A 20,854-nucleotide genomic window follows, 5' to 3' on the forward strand; every position below is an offset into this window, starting at 1 on the left:
GCCCAAGAGAACGATCACCATAAATGTCGTGTAGGAGATGGATGTTTCATTATTTGTTAGTGCAGCAACACCGCATCCACATGACTCTGCCAGTGCCAGTCCCTCCCTCTGCACCCCCACCCACCCACCCACATGACCTTGGCCTGCCTTCCATTTCACTCCCCAGTCCCCACCCCCCACCATAATTCCACAATTTCAACAGAAAACGAGACTATGGTCTTCCAAGTTCAAAGTTGAATCGATACCCTTTGAATTTGGAGTCATGATCTTCATTAGCTTTGCACATCAAGCAATTCCCTTTCCTTGAGAGGAAAGCCACATCATGTTTCACAATTACATTTTGGAATTATTATTATTATTATAATAGAAGGTGTTAAAAGAGGGTAAGAGTAATGATGAGGGAAGCACGTGCTGCTTTAGAGTCCCCTCCGTCCTACACACAAGGTGAGAGATCCAAGCCGCCTCATCAATGTTTTCTCCACTTTCTTGGATTCCCTCATCTTCCGTCTTCTCTTCCTCTCACTAGAAGCTCTCTACTCAGAGCTTCCATGGCTTCCGCCTGAACCATCTGCCTTCTCACTTCATTTCTCTTCTCTTCTCTTCAATGGCCGCTGACAACATTTTGAAATCTCGCCAAGTTTCCACTATGATAAAGCAAGGATTCATCTCTGACCCGACCATCACCTTCTCTCCCTCCAGACCACTTTCTAGGGTTTCTCTCTCTCCTCCTCCTCCCTCTGCTTCCCCCTCCAAGAGTCCAACTCTCTTCGAGATGATGTCCGAGGAGCAGAGTCGCGAGTCTAGACACTCCGACGTTGCTCGCCGCAAGTTGCAGGACCAGGTTGCTAGGGTTCTGGCCGACGCTCCCTTTCGGGACCCTGCCTGGGGGGAATTCGGTGACGTTAAGCTCACGGTGGCCTCGCGCGACGGCTTTAAGGTCTCCATGGATGTGCATCGAAGAGTTCTGGTCGAACAGAGCCGATTCTTTGCGGAGAAGTTGAGGCGGGACGGCGCCGTGTCGCATTCGGTGGAGATTTGTGATTGTGACGATGTGGAGATTTATGTGGAGACTGTGGTGTTGATGTATTGCGAGGATTTGAGGAAGAGGTTGATGGGAGAGGAGGTTTCCAAGGTCTTGGGGTTGCTCAAGGTATAATTGATTTCATTTCTCGCTCCTTTTCCTTTCCTTCCTTTGCTTTTCTTGCGTTCTTTCCACGCATTCCTAAGAGAATTAAGAAAAAAGAAGGAAAGGGAAATTAGATCAAATACGCAGATTTTGAGATATGGAAAAATCTGTGGTTCAATAATTCAACATCTCTTGTTTTTCTCGGGAACCAAAAGCATTAGTGGTTCTTTTACTGTTTGAGTTAAGTTACTTGGGCTATGGATGTTAAGATTAGGATTTTCTGATTTCAGCGAAGGCAATTCGGTTTGATCTGTGGATATTTTGTTATAATTTCTTTAGAATAAGGTTTTGATCTTTCATTTTTGAACCTAGGATTCAATTTTATTTTTCTTGGAATCCTTTTGTTTGTAAGTAAAGGGAGGACCAAAAAATTGTTTTACGTTGTTGGTTAATTAAATGAATCATGATCTATTTCATGATTTGAAACTTGAATAGATCTATCAACAAAAAGAATGGAAAAACCATTGTTTCTCTTTAGTATTTTTTTTCCCACTTCACTCTACCATGGAATTCTTTGTATATTAGCGTTATGTTGTAGGTACCTGTCGCGATCATGTTTGATACAGGGATCATCTCATGATTAGGGAATTGGAAACCATTGTTTTCCACCTTGCTTTGCCGTGATGAGATGTTTGTAATATCAGTGTTATGTTGTAGGTATCTGCTGCAATCATGTTTGATGCGGGCATCATCTCATGCTTAGAGTTTTTGGAAGCTGTTCCATGGTCCGAGGATGAAGAGGAGAAAGTTGTATCTCATCTTGGTCAACTTCAGCTTCATGACTCGGTGGCTGAAGTTCTCCAGAGAGTATCAGCTGAACCATCTACATCTACGAGGCCAGATGACATCTTCTTGAGGCTATTGACAGGTATTTTACAAGCCAAGGATGATAAAGCCCGCCGAGAAATGAAAACTCTGATTTCTCGGTTGCTTAGAGATGAAGCACCCGACAACAGTGATAGGCATGATGTCTCTAAAGATACCCTCTATCATCTATGTCATAGATGTCTGAGTTCCCTTGTCCTTTGCTTATCTGAAGCTACATGCACGGATGAAAGCATACGGGATCGAGGGGCTATAATGAGTGAGATAGCTCGTGAAGCTGACAATATGCAGTGGATTGTCAATATTCTAATTGATAAAAAAATGGGTGAAGATTTTGTGAAACTATGGGCAGATCAGAAGGAGCTGGCTGTTCTTCATTCCAAGATTCCCACCATGTACAGGCACGAAATCAGTAAAATTACTGCACAGCTGTGTATTGCCATTGGAAGAGGACATCTTTTGGTGCCTAAAGATACCCGTTTCTCTTTGCTATCCACATGGTTGGAAGCTCTCTATGAGGACTTTGCGTGGATGAGGAGGGCTTGCAGGTCTGTTGACAAGAAATTAGTTGAGGATGGGCTGAGCCAGACCATTCTTACATTGCCATTGCCACAGCAACAAGCTATCTTGTTGACTTGGTTTGATCGATTTCTTAATAAGGGTGATGACTGTCCCAATATTCAGAGAGCGTTTGAGGTTTGGTGGAGAAGAGCCTTCATCAGACAGTATGTGTCAGAGCATGATAATTCTCAATTGCAGATTACCGTCTGTGATTATCCAAACTGAATGGTCATTTACCATGTCAAATAATCGAAGCCAAGATGTACATATCAAGTGAGGTTCCTTTTGTATCTTTTGCTTAAAATCATTTGATTTTTTTTTGGTCAGTTTGAATCTTTTAGATATAGATCTCCGTGACAAAAATGATGTACCAGACAAAGGACTTGGAGAGTGCTGGAATTTGTAAGGATGTACCAGACAAAGGACATGCATTTGGAGGAATATAATAAGGCGTCTCCCCAAGACGGTCTGATTATAATGAGTTTCTATTTGAAAAAGAGTTGGTAGGAACAGTGGAGATTTGCGAGGATTGGTTCTTCTGAATATGCTATGCCAGGGTGGGGGAGACAGGGATTGCATTATATGATTCAGGTATGACTAATCTTGTAATAGAAGGATGGGCTTGTATTTTTAGAGGCATATTGTGTAGGTAGGGTAAGTCACTCTTCTCCTAAGACCTTGGGAACAAAGGAGGACATGGTCATTATTTCTCTTTCTATGCTTCTTAAGGAATGTGTGGTTTTTGTGGGTGGCGTGTTTGAGGTTTCTGTTAATCTGTCAAATGTGTCCACATCGAATATAGGTTTGCTCATCGCCTGTCAGGGGCAAAGGGGAAAAAAGAAATGTTCGTTTGTTGTCAGAATAGAAGATCGTTGGAATGCACATTACAACTACCACTACCCAGGGAGGACTCCAACAATTTCAGGTATCAAGAACATTTTGGGTAAGTCTCTTCAATTTTTTTTCACATCCTAATTTCTGGATTCTGCTACAGCAATCCCCATCTTTGATTATGATGCTCTACAAGGTTGGCATTGAAGTCCTTGAAATATCGAGGATCCTTTTTTCCTTCTTTTTTTACTCTCTCCCCTAAGTTCCATGTTTCCTTGTACAGAGCTGAGATACCAGTTGGACCAACAGATGAGCTGTTGTGTTGTGACCTGGTGTAAAGCCATATCCTGAGCAGAATCAAATAAAAAGCAAGCATTCCATTTTAGTTGATTGGTTATTTCTGGGAGGGAGGGGATATTTCCCATATTTGATATAGGTGAAACCAAATTAAATTAAAAATTGAAATAGGAGTCCACGGGTCCAAATCCCGTTACACAAATAGCCAGTAAAATTGATGGATGTGTAATTGCAGGAAAGCAGGAAATGCAATGCTGAATGCTCCCTATGATCCTTTCCTCAAACAATTATTACATTTACTTTGAATCAATTTATAGGGAAGTGTATTGGCAAAACTGGTTTCATGGTAAGTGTCAATTTCAATGGCCGGGCTTATCATCTTTACAAGGCGTGCAAAACCAACTCTCAGCCACCCGCCTCAAAGAACATCTGTTATTATTATTATTTTTTTTCAAAAAAAAAAAAATTCTTTGTTTTCATCTTGTATGATGAGTGAGCTCGCTCTCTGGGACCTCTTCATTTCTACAACACATAGAAGGGGCTTGGCTATATCAACTTGATATGCGTCCATCCGTGCAAATGTGCCTTCCTTGGATCACTTGGTTCCAGCATATCATGGTAGAGGCAGACGAAGCCTGACATTTCATATAAATAAAAAAAAAGGCAAATATGAAGAGACAAGGGTGGGTGAAAATTCATTCTAAACTCAAAACATAAACAGACAAATGCATTCTCTCAAATCTAATCCAACTGTAAAAGTGGCAAGATTCACTGGATAACATGAAGTTTAAAGATTAGCATCCTATGGCAACTAGCTCTTCAGGACTTATTTTACAATGGGCTATATACTGCTTTGCACAACATTCAGCAAAAAAGCTTGTCAAATATAGACACAGTTCATAATATGTTTCAGAATGGACCATTCTGAATCAGGAAAAGGCAAGGGAAAGAAAGAATTTCATTCTGAAATGATCCAGCCTTAAAATGAAGTTAAAGTTCATATGGTCACCAGATGACATGATCCCTTACACTAATTAACGCTTCATCCAATGGATCGAGTTCATCAAACTAATGCTTAATTAAAGGGATTTCATAAGTTAAAATTTTCATGTCAAGGTCTGAACTTCCAGTTGTCTTATGCATTGATTAGCATATGCAGGATGATAAATAAGCAATTTTTATCAATTCACAAGGTCAAAGCCATCATCCTAGCAAGGGAGTAAAGGAATTCAGATGGGTGGGGATGTTATGGGTTTCATTTCTAAGTGGCTACACAAGGTTTCTTCAAAGGACCAAGACGCCATAAATAAATAAATTATTCATTCTTACCTTTATAGTATGCTCTCTACATTGACTGCTAAAGCAGATCCATCTCATTGTGATGAACTGGGATGACCTGCACATGTTGGTTCATAGTCTCGAAAAAGTTCAACTTGATGAACTTAAGATATAATTGGGTCTAACCCATAACTCAGCTCTGGAACTTGCTGAAGCCTGCAAGAGGTAAATACAATTAGCCAAAACTTCAGGAAGATCCTTAGAACAGATTCAGGAAGTGAGATGCCAGAACAATTTGTGTATCAGTGCGCTTGCAATGTGCTGCACCTGGGATATTTACATGCATTAATGTGCAATTTGTTCTGCAGGTGGTGGTAGATATATGACCGCATAAAATATATAATCATGAACTTGAGTCCTAATAAAAGCAGAATTATGATAAAAGGAACCTAAAATGAAAAAGAAAATGCCAAATTACAATCAAAATAACACAAAAAAAAAAAAGAATAAAGAAAATAAGCCCTCATTGACAATAGAATCCTTAAGATTTTATTTGGCTAAAAAGAAAGAAAATACACCCTCAGCAACAATAGAACCATTAAAGAGTTAATTTAGCTAACAAGCATAAAACATAATTGTTCATTGTCTTGGAAAGTGTGTTAAATTCCTATTTAGCACATGTTCCATTTGATAAAAATATTATATATATATATATATATATATATATATATATATATATATATATATATATATATATATATATATAGTCTGATAAAAAATAAAAAAAAGTAAATAGAAATATCTCAATAAGGGAAAAAGTTGTGAGACGGAGTTAAGCATATAAAGTCCATATGGAGTAGGTTGAGATGTGGGGAAGAGTAGAGCTCCCAAGGAGTAGCATTTGAGTTTGAGGTGTAGATACTAGGGGCGTGAAAACATCATATGTTCCAACGCTTAGGAATTTTATCCATATTCTCTTTCTTTAGTAATTTTTATTTATTTTATTTATTTTTATGGTATATTGGATTGATTTTCTCTTGTCTATGCACGTAGGCACAGTCGGTTGAATCATGTTATAATGTCATCTAACTTTTATGTGAGTTGGCTTTATCTTCATTGTTGTTACATAACTCATAAGTTCAAATTTTCTATTACCATAAGAAATTAGTATCAAAGCAAGGTAAAGGATTTGGAAGAACTAAAGAGAATGCTATTTAAATGTAAAGATGACATAGAAGATTGAGAATGTACAAGAGTATTGAGAAATGAATTTTGTTGAAGGTGGAATCAATTGTACTCTCATTGGTATGTGATAAAGAGAGTATTATATAAAAAGAGCATCAGAATGAGTGCACCAAAGTACACAGGACATATACAACTGCAGTCAAAAGGCACAAGCAAAAAGGAAGAGGGACAACAAAAAACTATTTCCCCCTTTAATGAGGACCAAGTTGGGTCTTTCTCTATATACAACTTGGTTCAAGAAAACAAATTACAAAAAAAAAAAAATCTTTTTAATCTTTGGTTAGAGAGCTTCTCATTTTCAAATGATCTTCTATTCCTTTCTTTCCAAATTCCCAAAAATGCACAGAGGAACCACTTCCCACCCTTTTTTTTATTCATCCAAAGGAGTCACACCATCCTAAAAGGGACTCTCCAACAAAGGAAGATAACACCCAATACATTCCAAAAAGAGAACAATAGCTGCCATGAAGCTCTCATCTTACCACAATATAGAATCGTCAATCAATTCCTTTTGGATGTGACAAAGGAAACATCTATTAAGCAATGTTCAACCTCTTTTTTGAAGCTGATGTAAGATTAAAACTTTTCCCCAATTTGCCTCCCAAGCAAGGAAATTTGCTTTAAGCAGAACTAAGGAATTCCAAACAATGTCCATAAGGAAAGAGACACTTATCTTCATGACTCTAGGGCAAAGTAAACAGACTCAATGGAAAAAGTTCCGCTCTTTGTCTCCAACCAAATCACCTTATCTTCTCCTCTCCTATTCTCTGCCTTTCCTTGTAGCCTCGAAAAGAATTGCTCCACATTCTTGATCTCCTAATCATTTAGATGCTTAGAGAAACAAGATTCCAAAAACCTCCTTCATAGGACTAATTCCATGAATCCGCCACCCAGGCCTTCTTTTGAAGTTGCTATGACAGATAAGGAGAGGAAAGATACACACAAAAAGGCTTATCTCTATACTACTTATCCTTTCAAAACTTTACCCTTCTCTCATTGCCCACTAAAAAGGAGACTATTGTTGACAACATCCTAATCCTTCCTGATGGCTTTCCATAACCCAACCCTGTACTAGTTTCTCACTTTCCAAGAACACCAGCCCCCTTCATCTTCCCCTATATTTTCCAATTATGACTTGCTTCTAGAAAGCCTCCCTTTCATATGCAAAACTACTCATTTATATAATATAATATTTGTTCCTCCCAAAAATAATGTAAAATAAAAACTATAAGTACCTTTTTTGAAGAACTTCTGGGTAGGGTGGATTGATCAAGAAGATTTTGAAGATGATATGCTTTTGACATCCTTTTTGCATGGTTAATGAGGAGTTGTGTAGAGAATAACCTGAGTTTTTTCAATAGCAAATATTGTTCTAAGAGCTTATATGTGTTCAAACTCTACACACATGTCGACTGCACATTAAAAATGGGTAAGCTACACCCCCACAGGGCAGCACTATAATAAATTTAGGCTATTGGTCACTCATAGTAGAGCTTAAACTCATAGAAAGGTTGGCCCTTATTATCCCATTTCCTTAGGAATGGTGGGCCGATTACAATGACTAGTTTTTTGTAGATACTGTGCAATCTATATATTACTTGAGGAACTCGTATAAGAAAGTGGACCTACTTCATTTGTGCCCCTATTCACAAGGGCCACTCACTCACAGAAGAGGGATAAGAGTAATGACCCAGTTCTATACATGTTTTTGGGCAATAGCCAAGCTGAATCCTTGTTCAGTAACACTCAAAAGAGAGAATTATGAGTGGGACTATGAGCTGCTTAGTGAGGATAAATAGTTATGCCTGTTGGATAGTGCATAAGAACAAGAAGGCAGCTATTAGCAGTAAGGAAACCGATGGCAGGCTCCACCCTATGGGGTTGGAACTGACAGGACTTAAGAATCACAGACATGAATACTGTTGTGAACCGGACAACCAAAGATTCGAAACAATTTTTTATTTCTAACAGGTTTGCCAGGTAGATCAGAACCTAAACAGCTTAGGTTCCATGGTTAGATAATGTAACCCAATAATATTTTGGTTGGATTTTTGGTCAGGTCAGTTTTCAACCAGGCCTGAACACTCTTAGATGTGCTCAATTGGCAGCTTTAGCACTAAGCATAACTATATTGCAGAGGCCTCAGTTGGATATATAAACAATGCATATATGACAATATTCACAGTGAGTGCTTTAGATATTCAAAAAATTTTGAGGAAGACAGTGATAGAAGAAGTATTGAAACAAGATTTCAAGGCATATAAAACCACTCGAGAGAAACAACAAGTTATTGAAATTGACATCAAAACTATCCAAGAAAACATTGAGTGCTTGAATTGTCATCTAGCATACATACCTCTGTCTAACTTTAAGTATTCCAGTGCCCAGTTGCATGGGTATACCCATGATTATGCATTCACTTACTCCTTCAATCTTGTCATCTCTACCACTTACAGAAGCATTGAAAAGGTGATCTGCTGTCTTCTCAAATGAAGCCAGCATCAATACACTTTTGTCCATTTTTTGAATGCCAAATCTTGTGATTCCTAGAACTTCACCCTAATAAAACAAACAATTAAATGTGAATATAAATAGTCCCCATGAATGCACTTTCAAACACCATAACAGAATTCAAAATATATGGTTTAAACCTCAGGTCGTAACATGTAATACAATTGAAAGAAAATAACTCACTCTAAATGTCATCAAATCTGCTAAAAGCATCATATGTCGTATATCTATGCTCATCCCATGGCTTGCCATGGTATACTGTATCTCATTAATGATGCACTTTCTTGCAGCTTCAATTCCAAGTGTCTGCTGCACTTCAATGATATGATTACTGGTAGTTTCACGTCCAATAACTCCTTCAGTGCCCATGACAGTTTGGAGACCTGTGCTGAAATGAAAAAAAGGACATGCGAAGATTTAGTCATAAAGGCAGGTTGCAGGATATAGTGAAACATCTACTGGTGTGCAGTTCTTGTTTTCCCACAATATCTACTGATAATAAGGCGACCATCACCTTCCTGAGTTTCTCTGTGACCCTAGTTTCAAAGAGGTTGATCTGACCCAAAGGGCATATTCTCTGTTAAGTCTATTCCAATTTGCATCCTAAAGTCTCTTTCTTTGTTCCTATTAACTTGTTTGGATAGAATCACCATAGTTGATCAGTTTAGTTAGAGAGGGTTGGCTTGATAGGAGTTGCTGAATGCTTAGTTTAGGTTTTCATGGGGTTTTCTAGCTTCTCAGAGAGGTTTACTGGTTTGTGCATCAATAATTGGTTGAAAAGCAAAAAAGCTTGTACGGTTTTCTTATTTGCAACAGAGAAGCCTTTGAAAGTAAAGATATTCAAGAACCCTTTTTTTTATTATGTGGAAGGGGTTATGTTTCTTTTTCTTGGTTTGGTTCATTTCTATAGTTTCTAGAAAGGCATTGATAGAAATTCCATTATGTTGATTTCTTGCACCAGATGCACTTTCTAGTTAGCAGATGAAGTCAGCTTAGAATGAAGTTCAGTAGACTATATGTTCTAGTTTCTAGGTTTTTCTTCTTCCTTTGCAGGGTTCATAGTGGGAGGGTTAAGGGCAAGCTCCCCAACATGGGCTTCCCAATAAAATCATCACTTATTAGAGGGAATTGAGAAAAGGGATATTAAAATACCAGTTAAATAAACCAATTTTCGTTTAATTGGTGGGGTTACCCAGAAAATGATAATATTTTACTTAGCTATGTGCATGTGTGCAAAAGTCAGCTGAATAAATTATTTATGGACATAAAAAAGCCAAACTTGCTTTTAGAAAGCCTAGACTCAAAACAAAGGCACATGAGAACAGAAAGAAAATAGTAGAATCTGGTTAAGTGGTATAACAAACTAACCCTTCTACAAGCAAGTTGTACTTTACTTTGTTATCTTTGTTAATCACAGCACGTTCAACAGTTTCTATTCCCTGCCAACCAAAGATAACCTTGAGAAAGTTACATATCTATTCCAGATGTTCCAACCAAAATGATGGAAATTTTTTTTGCAGCATTGCCTTGTGAATTGAAATAGATGACAAAATCATAAAAACCCTACAAACCTCACCTTTACAACCACAGTTGGAAGCAAATTTTTAAGAGCATGGAGTTCAAAATGAATTGTACTTCTATCACCCTGAGGATGAACTTCCAACTTTCCAGCATCCAAAACCTTAATATGCTGCAAATTGACATCCAATTGGGATGTTACTAAACATAGAAATAGCATGTATGTTTTGAACTAATATGGGATTTTCCCACCTGTTGCTTCAGTTTGATTCGTCGGTTTCGCAAAATTGATTCTCTTACAATATTAGAATCTATAGACAATTGTGAAGCCTGAATTCCTTCCATGTCAAGTGCGACAGCTATTAACGCTAGTCTTGAAGTCAAGACAATCTTTATACTCTTTGCTACCTGCAGAACAAGAAGATGGTCAACTTGAAGGGCAAACAAAATCCTACCTGATGGGAGAGAGTTGGGTGAAAAACCTACGCTTTTCATCACACAACATATGAACTAGAAAAGATATATTATTTTCTCAAAAGATTTTTTATTGAATTCGGTTTAATGAATAGGAGAAATATTAAAAGACCGTCACAATCACAAAAGATTAGCTGAATGGATGGGACAGTAGCTTGGCAGTAACCAGATAAGAAACAGGACTGAATGATGGAAGCATCAGATCACCAATGAAAGAACAGTACCAATTATTTTCAATGTTTTTGTGTGTATAAAATGAAGACTTTGAATACAAACTTAATAAGGAATAGATAGCCAGAAGTAACTGAAACTAACACAGCAATTTCCTGAAAGCACCAGCAATGACCAATCAACTACTAATTAGAGAACAACAACAAGTATTTAAGAGTTTTTATATTTTGTATAGGAAGGAAAACTTCTGACACAAATTAAATCAGTAACATAAATGTAATAAGAACATCTTGAATGTTGATCTTTAGATGGCGATGGATATCAAAATCCTATAAAAATAATGTACATACCTGGCCTAAAGTCGTTCTCTCAATGCGACCTTTAACCATTCGTGCGGTTTTCACATTATTATTGCACTCAAGAGCTGCAGTGATGATGGGTGTGCTAATTCTTTTGGCTCCATTTATTATTTCTTTGATACGAGGAACTCCAAGTGTAACATCTAATACAGAGTTAAAGTACCACATTGGTGACCAGAAAAAAAAAATACAGAAGACTCAATAGACAAAAGCCCCGGGGAAAAAGGTGCCAAGAGTCTTTCAATGGTTAAAAGGATACTCATGCTTGCAACACCAGCAAAGTGGAAAGTTTTTAATGTCATCTGTGTCCCAGGCTCTCCAATACTATGAGCTCCAATTGCACCAATTGCAGTTCCAGCTTCAATTCGTTTTAATTGATAACGAGAGATGCAGGTATCCAGAAAAACCTAGTGCAGAAATGATTGAAAACATAGGTCACATATAGTAATAAGTTTAGATGTATAGGAACAAGATGCATTGCAAAAACCTTATAAATGCTAATAGAAGTAAAAAACATTTTCTAGCCAATGGCATCTGAACATGCATTTTTCAATAGAATTTACTTGTTAAATTACTCATTCATCAAATTTTAATTTGAGTGCAATTTCAATAGGCAAAAGCACTCTCTAATTAAACTTGACTGATGCTCCCAGCTTTTCCTTGGTACATCATTGTCAACCAAATAAAAAATGGGAGATGAAGTGTGCCAAAAGGCCATGTGAGGAGGGTTTTGATTTGTTTACTCATCACAAGTCACTCTCAAAGCATTTCCAAATTTGGAAGAATTTAATCTTCCCATTTCTCCTGTCTTAGATCACCCCCAGTCTTTTCCTGGAACTCTGTTCTTCAACATCATTTGTCATATCAACAAGTTGATAATTTATCTTCTCTTTTACCCTTTGTCTATGGCATATCTCTCCATTACTTCTTGATTCGAGGGTTTGGATTCTGGTTCATTCCAGTATATTTTCATCGAAGTCATTGTATCAGGTCCTTTTTATGAATAAGTCATTAGTTGTATTTCCTCAGCTAGATTCATTTGCAAGTCTGAGGTTCTCCCACAAGTATGTGTCACTAAAAAGATTAATACTAGTGATTTTTTTTTTTTACATGTAAGGAGACCCTTCAAAACCCTTAATCTTGAGTATTGTGTTCTCTGCTTAGAGAATAGCAAAACAGTGGATCATCCATTTCTACATTGTCCTATGGCATGGAATTTATTTTATTGATAAGCAATGAAATATGTATATATATGAAGCACAGGCGGTTTACAGCAGGCACAAAGTGGAAAATCCACAAATGAGAGACCAAAAACCACTCTCTCTCTCTCTCTCTCTCTCTCTCTCTAACTGTGATCCTAATCAATCTAGAAAATCAAACAAAAGGCACTGAGCCTTCTTTTATATACATCCCAACCCAAGCTAATAGATTGCTAAGGAACAACCATTTCAACCTATTCTCAGACAGCTACTCATTTCGAAATGCTCTGCGGTTTCTCTCCTTTCTTAAAAGTCCAAAAAATGCATAGAGAAGCTGCTTGTCAAACTTTCTTCTGTTTTCTCCCTACAAAGAGCCTTGCCCGCTTAAAAAAAGAGTTTCTCTGATTGTGGAAGGAAGCACCCAATGAAGAAGAATGCAGTCTACTGATTCCCCTTTGATTTTGCATAGATAGCATGTATTCATCGATGGCCATCCTCATCTTTGAAGTTGATCCAACGTCAACACTTTTCCACAATTGGCTTCCCAAGGAAAAGAAACTCTCGTTAGTCAAGACCTAAGCAAAAAACCACTCCCTCACTTTAGTCCTATGGCATGGAATTTATGGAATAGATTATACTTGGAGGTGGAATTGTCTTGAGTTCCCTTTAGAATTGTTGCAAATATGATACTCATGCTTTTATAGGCCATGGGAGGAGTCTTAGAGTACTTTAGCAAGGATGCATGCCTAATATTCTCTAAGTGATTTGGTTAGAGAGGAACATTAGGATTTTTTAGGACACATAATCACTTAAGTCATTGTGCATTGCCATTTATCATTCCACTACTTTCTGATTTTCAGTTTCAACAGAATTCTTAGATATTCTTGTGGGCATGATTATGTTGGATGGAACTAGGGCGAGCAATCGGCACACTAGTTACAAGAATGATTTTGGAGATAGTGCAGTATGGGAATCCCCCATTTCAGCATGTCTCCAAGAGAGTGAGCTTTGTTGCTAAAGACATTATTGGTGGCTCACTCCCTAAGTATTTATCTGGGTCTATGGTCCTTGCAGGTACCAATGGTGACATAGCCTAACTTCTTTTGTGCGATGCTTTAATACCTTTTTGTTTTGTTTTTTTTTTTTTTGGATAGGCAAAAGTGAGAATATATTAAAAGCTCAAAGGGCGCATCAACGTACACACGAAGTATACAAAGTTGCACCACGACAAAAGAACAATCAGAACAACAAGGAAAAACAACCAAATCCAACTCCTAACACCCCATAGAACCAATTTTCCCTGGTCTTTCTCAAACCCCTTACAAACCACCCCACTTATAGACCCAATTTGAACACCTTATTGAAAAAAAAATTGGTCCCCAATGCTCCTCCCTTTGCCCCTAGATACCGAGCGAGACCTAGAGAACTGAGACGATGCTTTTGGCTTCATCTCCCCCCCAATGCCTTGCCTTCATTCCCTCTCCTTGCATCCCTCTTCCTCAACAAGGAAATGATCTCGTTTTCAAAACCCACCATTGGCATTCCCAAAAAGCTACTGAACCTAGTTAGCTTATCAAAAAGATATTCCGAAGGGAATACCTACACCATGGAGCAATTGCTTGACTTTATCTTGGAAGAGTTTGACTCCCCACAACTGGAAATGATGTCTTTGCATAAAAAACCTGCCTCGACATTTTGTGGAAACTCCAACAAAGAACCATCCTTCAACATTATCTTAAGTGGATGACTTCCATCTCCCAAATCCCCACTAGGATGTCCCTCTTTTATCTACGAAACTCGATCCCATCCACAACCTTCACCCACAAGTTGATTTAGAATTCTAAATCCATCATCTAACCATCTAGCCTTTGCAACCAAAGATGAAGGAGGGAGCAGCTCTCCTCCCAGAGAAACATCTCTCTTACCTTCGAACCTAGCTGCTTTAGCCAACAGAGCATCCTTAGTTCCCAAAGATCTCTCCTCTAGACTCCGAAACCACTCTTTTGTAATGGGATCTACACAAATCTCCTCAATGCTCTCTTTCTCCCCTAATATCTGAGAATGTTGAAGCCCTTTCTCTCAGATGGCTCTATCCAAAGCCCTAGAACCAACCTTAGCCTGCCCACCAAAGATTTTATCAAGACTGAGCCTTAACTTAATATCTTTAGGCTAGCCTAATGGAAAACCTTTTGCAGACCATTTAGGATGATAACTTGTCATACTTAGGCCTCCTTTAAGTTTGAGAACCTGGGCTGGTATAGGGCCATACTCATCACATGGGCCCCTTTTTTTAACTTCAAATAAAAGGCCCATTGTCCCAATAGCCATATCAAGGCTTTTTTATGGCACCTTTCCCACCGTACCCAATACACTGCAACCGCCATGTCCAGCAAATGCAGTCTCCATCATTAAGTGTGTAGGGAGGGTAGGCTCATCAAAGGATGCTTGTAAACCCTCGTCTATACGCTTCTCTTCTTCACTTTCCACTTTCCCACTTGTGGGTGAGAGATCCTCACCCTCATCACCAACCTTTAGAGCTTTGCCCTTCCCCATGGAGACCACTGTAAAAAACCAAGGTGCAAAGTCCCACCATAGCTGGATTTCAAAGACTTCTACCCCAACCACTACATGCAACCTTTCTTTTTTGAACCAAAACAAGGCTACAAAAAGAAAGAAAAAACCTAGAGAGATAAAAGCTAGACACCATGCCAATCACCCAAAAAATTCAGAAGAATGGAGAATCTAAATCCAAAAACTATTGAGACCACTCTAGAAGAGAATGGAAAAGGAGGTTCCTCAAACATTGGTCTAACAACTCTTCCTCTTGGAATGTTCTTCGGTTTCGCTCTCCCCAAATATACTAAAAAAGACAAATAGGCGTCAATCTCCAAACTGTTTTCCTCTTCTTCCCTAGCCTCATAATTTTCCATTTCAGAAGCAGATTTCTCACTAAAGCCGGGAACACCCACACCAGTCCAACAGATGATAGCAACAAAGTCCATAGCTCCCTTATCTTACCACAATGAATCAAAATGTGGTCTGCCAATTCCTCACAAGAATCCTCTTTCCTGTTGGATTTCACAAGAATCCTCGTCCACTACAGCATCTGCCTCTCTCTCATCTCCTCATCAACAACTAAAAAGCCTCTGCAAACATCGCTAAACTTCTTGAAAAATTCTTCTCCCCATAAATGCAAAGGTAACCCTAGCACTCTAACACAATGCTCAACCCTGAGACAACCTACATCAGGCTTCCACCAATCCAATTGCACCTCTTTCCCCTCAAAACAACAATTACCCAAAAGCCAAACCTTTTTTGCTTTAGAAACATTATCAAACTCAAAAACATATTAGAAAGTTCCCTAACAAGGAGAGATGAAGATAACCTCTCTCACCTTCCACGAGTATCTAACCCAATCTTTGAGAGAACCCAAATCCCTTATCTGGACTGGACCGTCCCCCCATCTCCCCACCAAGCACTTTTTGAGGAGCTTTGAATTTCTGAACACCCTCCTTCGACTCACCCTGAACCTAGACCGACTTCCCTATCACTTTTTTTTCCTCTACTCACCACTTTTGCAAAGGACTTACCCTCGGGGGAGCTTCTCTTCCACTACCATCCACCAAAAGACAGGCATGCTCCTTGGATGACTGTGCCTTCTTGAACTCCAGGACAACACCAATTTCCCTCAGTTTAGAGGCAAGGGTCTTCCACCCCCCCAGACCATCGCTTCCTTCAAGAAATACTAAGGAGAAACCTTTTTACTCCAAAGACAACACAGAGCACAATAGGAATCTCCCTCCCTTGTTGCTACGAAGACCCAGCTTGTAGCCCCTACCACCTTCATTTCAACCCATGAAGAAGGAATTTCCAGACTGTCCTACACAACAGGCCTCAACCCCTTCCTGCAACTGAGCTAGCCCCCTCTCACCAAACCTACTCTAAGAGGAAAACCCCGCCCTCTCTTCACTATCTTACCCACCATCTTCCTTTGACTTGCTCCATCAAAATCTCAAAAGATTTTGACTCGACTCCAAACCAGCAACTTCCCCTTTGCGAAGCCATCACTGAAACTACCCTAAGATTCTCTGTGATGCTTTGATACCTTGCTTGTAAAATTTCTTTTTTCTTGTCTTGAAGGATAGCTTGTCCTTCCTGTATCCTGCATTTCTTTCTATAATTTAATAAATCATTTGTTCTAAAAATATAATTCAAAATAATTAATAGACATCATCAATTCCACATGATTTTTGCTACCTATCTACCTAATGGAGCCTGCTAGTTTAACTTGTAGATGTGAGTGGTCAGTGTTCACATGCTACAGTCGAAAGAGGCTCCAAGAATCTGGCTCCTATTGGCAAAAACTTAAGTACAATTTTTCGTGTGGGTCCCTAAAAAGGGGTAAAGGAGAGGATACTAACTGGGACACCCATCTGTTTGGCAGGGAATTCATACAAGCTCTTGCCAAGATTATTCCTAATAGATTAAGGTGATTTGGCTGAAAGGTTTTGGAATTTTCAATGGGTTTAAAAGAATCCAAGATATTATTGTCATCGTGAAAAGCTATCGATTCCAGGTTTCAGAGCTTTAGATCAGATGTGGTGTGTAAGTTGGAAATAGAAAAAGCTTATGAAAATGTTCAAAGGAATTTCTTGTCTCTTTGAACAGAGAGGATGGACTCTGAGCAAAGGTGGGATTGCTTGGATCAAATTCATCTTACTGTTAGATTTTCCATCTTGGTTGACAGGAGATCCCTCAGGTTTCTGGTTATAATGCCCCAGGTACATAAAAGAAAAACAAAATTACTTTAGGGATACTTCTACGTTGTACCTTAAAGTTATGTAAATAGCGAATATAACAAAATAATCGCAATCTTCCATCATGTTCAAAACTAAAATATGTGATAGAAGACAGAATTTAGAAAAAGAAAATTGCAAATTTTTTAAAATAATGAATGCAACAAAATGATCACAATCTTCCATCATGTTCAAAACTAAAATACGTTATAGAAGACAAAGAATTTAGAAGAAGAAGATTGCAAATTGTTAGTGTACTTGGATAAAAAGACCATTAAAGCATCAACAAATGAGGGAAAAGGATAGAGAAAATGTGTCATTAGGAAATATCATTGAATACCTGCAACTGTTTGGAAGTAATACCAGATATATTTTTGGCAAATTTTTCTTGGATATCTAAATTTTCTTCCCCAACATGCTCTCCATGTAATCCAAGTGCCTCCCTCGTGTTTTTAAATTTTTCTTTACATTCTTCAAGGAAACCTGATAGATTGGTCTTGAAGGCATCAGAACAACCCTCAGCAGATGTATTATGTTCTTTGAGCCTTTTCACAGTCTCCTCAATTTGTAAAGCAGATAAACTTGCATTTTCTCCTGCGGGACATGTAGCCTGTACAAGGACAATATTCAACTAAATGTATTGTTCAACTTCGCAAAAACTTGTGTGCCAAAAAAACAAACTACTGAAGGCACCAGGTTCAGACCTTCACTTTCAAAAACAATCTATTAAAATTCAAAGGAAAGCCGTCTTTTCCTTCCATCCTTGCTGGATCCATACCATCATCTCCATAAAGAAATTGAACTATGCTTCCATTGGCATTTCGTACTGTTTCATCATACTGAATGGACAGGTCCTCTAATGCTTTCATTAATCTACGAGACATGTACCCGGTGTCAGCTGTTTTTACCTACAGTAATGACAATAATCAAATAAGCATATGATTCAAGGGTTAAGTGCTACTAAACCTTAATGATTAACAAAGGGACTAGATGTTATCATGATGTAGAAAACGATGTATTTACAGAAACTACTATGTAGATATTTTGCTTTTATACTTCATGCAGAGAATGCCAGGGAAAAAAAAAGTAAAAAAAGATAAGAACATTAAAAAGTACAATCAGTTATTTCAGCAGTTGAGAAATTCAATCTCAATGTGAGAATTAAGAAACTGAATAAAGCCTCACAAGTAAAAACATTGGAACCTTCAGAGTATGACCTGGTGAAAGCAATAATGTTTTTTTGCCATCATTCCAAGTTCATGAAAGAGGAGGATAAAACATTTTTCCTTTGCTTGGGAGACAATGTGGCATGAGGTTGAACAAGCCTTCAAATATAGATGATTTTTCTGGTCTCCTGTTACCAGTCTTTAAACAAAATAAATTTTCCATTATTTTTTCAATTAAAGTAAAAACTTTTGAGATTGGAGTTGATACTAAGAAGAGGAAGAATGGAGAAAAAGAAGGTACAGAAAGATTTAGATCATCCAACTAAATTCCCATACGTTCTCATTTATTTAAATGTTAACCAAGATTACAATAATACCTCTAGTGGCTTCTGAGATTTTCAAATCTAACACTTCAACATGCACTAAGGAAGCACTTTTGTATCGATGCCGTATAAAAATTTTATTAACTCATACAATTTACTATTTCTTTTTATTAGGCAAGTAAGATAACATCATTAAAGAAGTGGCTAACAAAAGAAAGGAGCACAAAGCTAAAAAGCAAGATATGTATAAGAGCAACACAAGGTGAAAAAGATAGTATCATTAAGTGTCCACAGAGTTTATAAATTGCTTTTTCTGCCATTTGTCTATGCATATAGTCTTAATTTTTGTGGACCAACATACATATTTACTTTTGGATCAGCAATTATACATCTTGGAAGGATTATTCGTCCTTCCTTTGTGTTTACCATACAATAAATGAACATGTTTGTTTCCAATAAATAAATAAAGGAGAGCAAGAAGAAATCCAGGCACCTCCTTAACTCCTACCAAGCTATCAATAAAATCAAACAAAAGGAGAAAAACTAAGGGAACCCTTGACCACAAAAATAAATAAATAAATAAAAGATTTGACGAAAAACTTTTCCAACTTCTAATCCACCGTTCTATTTCCTAAAAGATTTTGTTATTGCACTCTCTCCAAATATGCCAAAATAAGCCAATAGAAGCCAACATTTGCACCTTCTTACATCTCTTACCCACAAAGCATCCATGCCACCCCAACAATTTTCTGATTGACCAAGGGAAAACTCATGAAAGAGCTAAGGTGAGCAAAATTTTCCACAACAAGGAGCCAAATCATATAATGGGTAAGAATATGATTTTGCGACTCCTCCATAGCATTCCATAGGCAGCCACCATTACCAAAGAACAACCTTTTGCCAGGAGTTGACCACAAGTAAAGATCTTCTCCCAAAGAATACAATTGAAGAGGCGCTCTTGAGCTCCTCACATCCTTAGCAAACTGGAATAGATAATAAGGACAAGTATAAGGACTTCAAACAAAGCCGTTGTTCTCCATCCTCTCTAGCAACAAGTACTACTATTGAATGAATGAACTGAAAGAAAAAGCCAACCAACACAAGCTCCAAATCATGGAATGAGCATAAAAGATTCCAATGGCCTTGCCAATGCCCTCCAATTCCGTGCGATCACATTTAAGGGAAGAAAGTCTAAACATAAAATGGAAGCCATTCTTAAGGGAAGACCCCCCACCATCTTGTGTAATAAAACATAAACTTGGTCTTAAGACTGTGCCCTACTAAAATGCTGATTCTAAGCTAGACATGCTCCCAATCTTTTCCTTTCTAATACCTTTCCACACACACACACACACACACACACACACAAACTTCCTTTGAGCACCTTTGAGCATTAATTTCTGTCCAACTCCCTAATTTGTCAAAGAAAACCCACCTCCATGAATCCTCTTGCTCAATTCTAACCACCACAAACACATTCTTAGGAAGGCCTTGTCAAGAGTTGAAAGAATTCCTACCCCTAAATCACCTACACCTTTATCCAAATAAATGATGTCTCTCTTCACTAAATGCAGTTTCCTACCCAAGTTCCAACCAGCCCCAAAGAAAGTGCATCTTAATCTTCTCCAACAGAAACCCCACTGCTCTAGGAATCACCAAGAACGCATGAACAAATCAATACACTAGAAAGGATACTTTCAATAAGTGTAAAGGTTCTCCTTTAGACATGCATTGCCTTTTCTAGGAAGCAAGCCTTCTTTTAATCCTTTCCTCCATGAGTTCCCACAATGAACATGGCTTAAAAAGGAGCACCAAAAGAAGGTCCAAACACTTAATGTGGATAACATCCCTACCATGTGAACCAGAAAAGTTCCCACAATGAACATGGCTTAAAAAGGAGCACCAAAAGAAGGCTTAAACACTTAATGCGGATAACATCCCTACCATGTGACCCAGAAAAATGACATTGTAGATTAATTTTGGCCAAACACCATCTCAAAGAAAAGAATGCTTGTTACACCAAGTCTAATAATTGCTCACACCAAGCCTCACGAAAAGGAAGCTTGTCAAAGAGAAGATAAGAAACCTCTACCACTTCTCCCCATTCAATGCTA

At 38.1% G+C, this 20,854-nt stretch overlaps 2 protein-coding genes across 4 annotated transcripts in view; one reads left to right on the forward strand and one right to left on the reverse strand.

Annotated features, from left to right (window-relative positions):
• Positions 1–53: 53 nt before the first annotated feature.
• On the forward strand, positions 54–3,788 carry LOC100267382 (BTB/POZ domain-containing protein At5g60050). Of its 2 annotated transcripts, XM_010652786.3 has the most exons (3): positions 61–1,150; positions 1,844–2,845; positions 2,947–3,788. In XM_010652786.3, the coding sequence occupies exons 1-2, from the start codon at positions 605–607 to the stop codon at positions 2,795–2,797; spliced, it is 1,500 nt and encodes a 499-aa protein (XP_010651088.1). In that variant the 5' UTR covers positions 61–604; the 3' UTR covers positions 2,798–2,845; positions 2,947–3,788. The 2 variants fall into 2 exon arrangements, with proteins under 2 accessions (XP_002281741.1, XP_010651088.1); XM_002281705.4 differs by having other exon boundaries at positions 54–1,150; positions 1,844–3,788.
• Positions 3,789–3,836: 48 nt separating this feature from the next.
• Positions 3,837–20,854, reverse strand: part of LOC100267354 (DNA-directed RNA polymerase III subunit 1) — a 59,196-nt gene continuing 42,178 nt past the window's right edge. Inside the window, exons 19-29 of one of the 2 annotated variants that reach the window (XR_009465832.1) lie at positions 17,956–18,159; positions 17,592–17,861; positions 11,516–11,663; positions 11,248–11,399; positions 10,505–10,660; positions 10,311–10,424; positions 10,103–10,173; positions 8,918–9,122; positions 8,580–8,782; positions 5,030–5,194; positions 3,837–4,335 (exon numbers count right to left, since the gene is read on the reverse strand). Coding sequence is in view for 1 of the 2 variants with exons in the window: in XM_059737439.1 (XP_059593422.1) it covers positions 5,143–5,194; positions 8,580–8,782; positions 8,918–9,122; positions 10,103–10,173; positions 10,311–10,424; positions 10,505–10,660; positions 11,248–11,399; positions 11,516–11,663; positions 17,592–17,861; positions 17,956–18,159 (1,575 nt within the window). In the remaining variant the exon portion in view is untranslated. Of the gene's footprint in view, positions 4,336–4,859; positions 5,195–8,579; positions 8,783–8,917; positions 9,123–10,102; positions 10,174–10,310; positions 10,425–10,504; positions 10,661–11,247; positions 11,400–11,515; positions 11,664–17,591; positions 17,862–17,955; positions 18,160–20,854 lie in introns of those variants that run through there. The other variant, XM_059737439.1, reaches the window with a different exon arrangement.

This window comes from Vitis vinifera, chromosome 6 (genome assembly GCF_030704535.1).
Source record: "Vitis vinifera cultivar Pinot Noir 40024 chromosome 6, ASM3070453v1".
Classification (NCBI taxonomy): Eukaryota; Viridiplantae; Streptophyta; class Magnoliopsida; order Vitales; family Vitaceae; genus Vitis; species Vitis vinifera.

Coding starts and splice junctions, on each gene's coding strand:
- LOC100267382 (XM_002281705.4), top strand. CDS start 605: ATGGCCGCTGACAACATTTTGAAATCTCGCCAAGTTTCCACTATGATA. Junction 1,151..1,843: donor AGGTCTTGGGGTTGCTCAAG/GTATAATTGATT, acceptor GTTATGTTGTAG/GTATCTGCTGCAATCATGTT.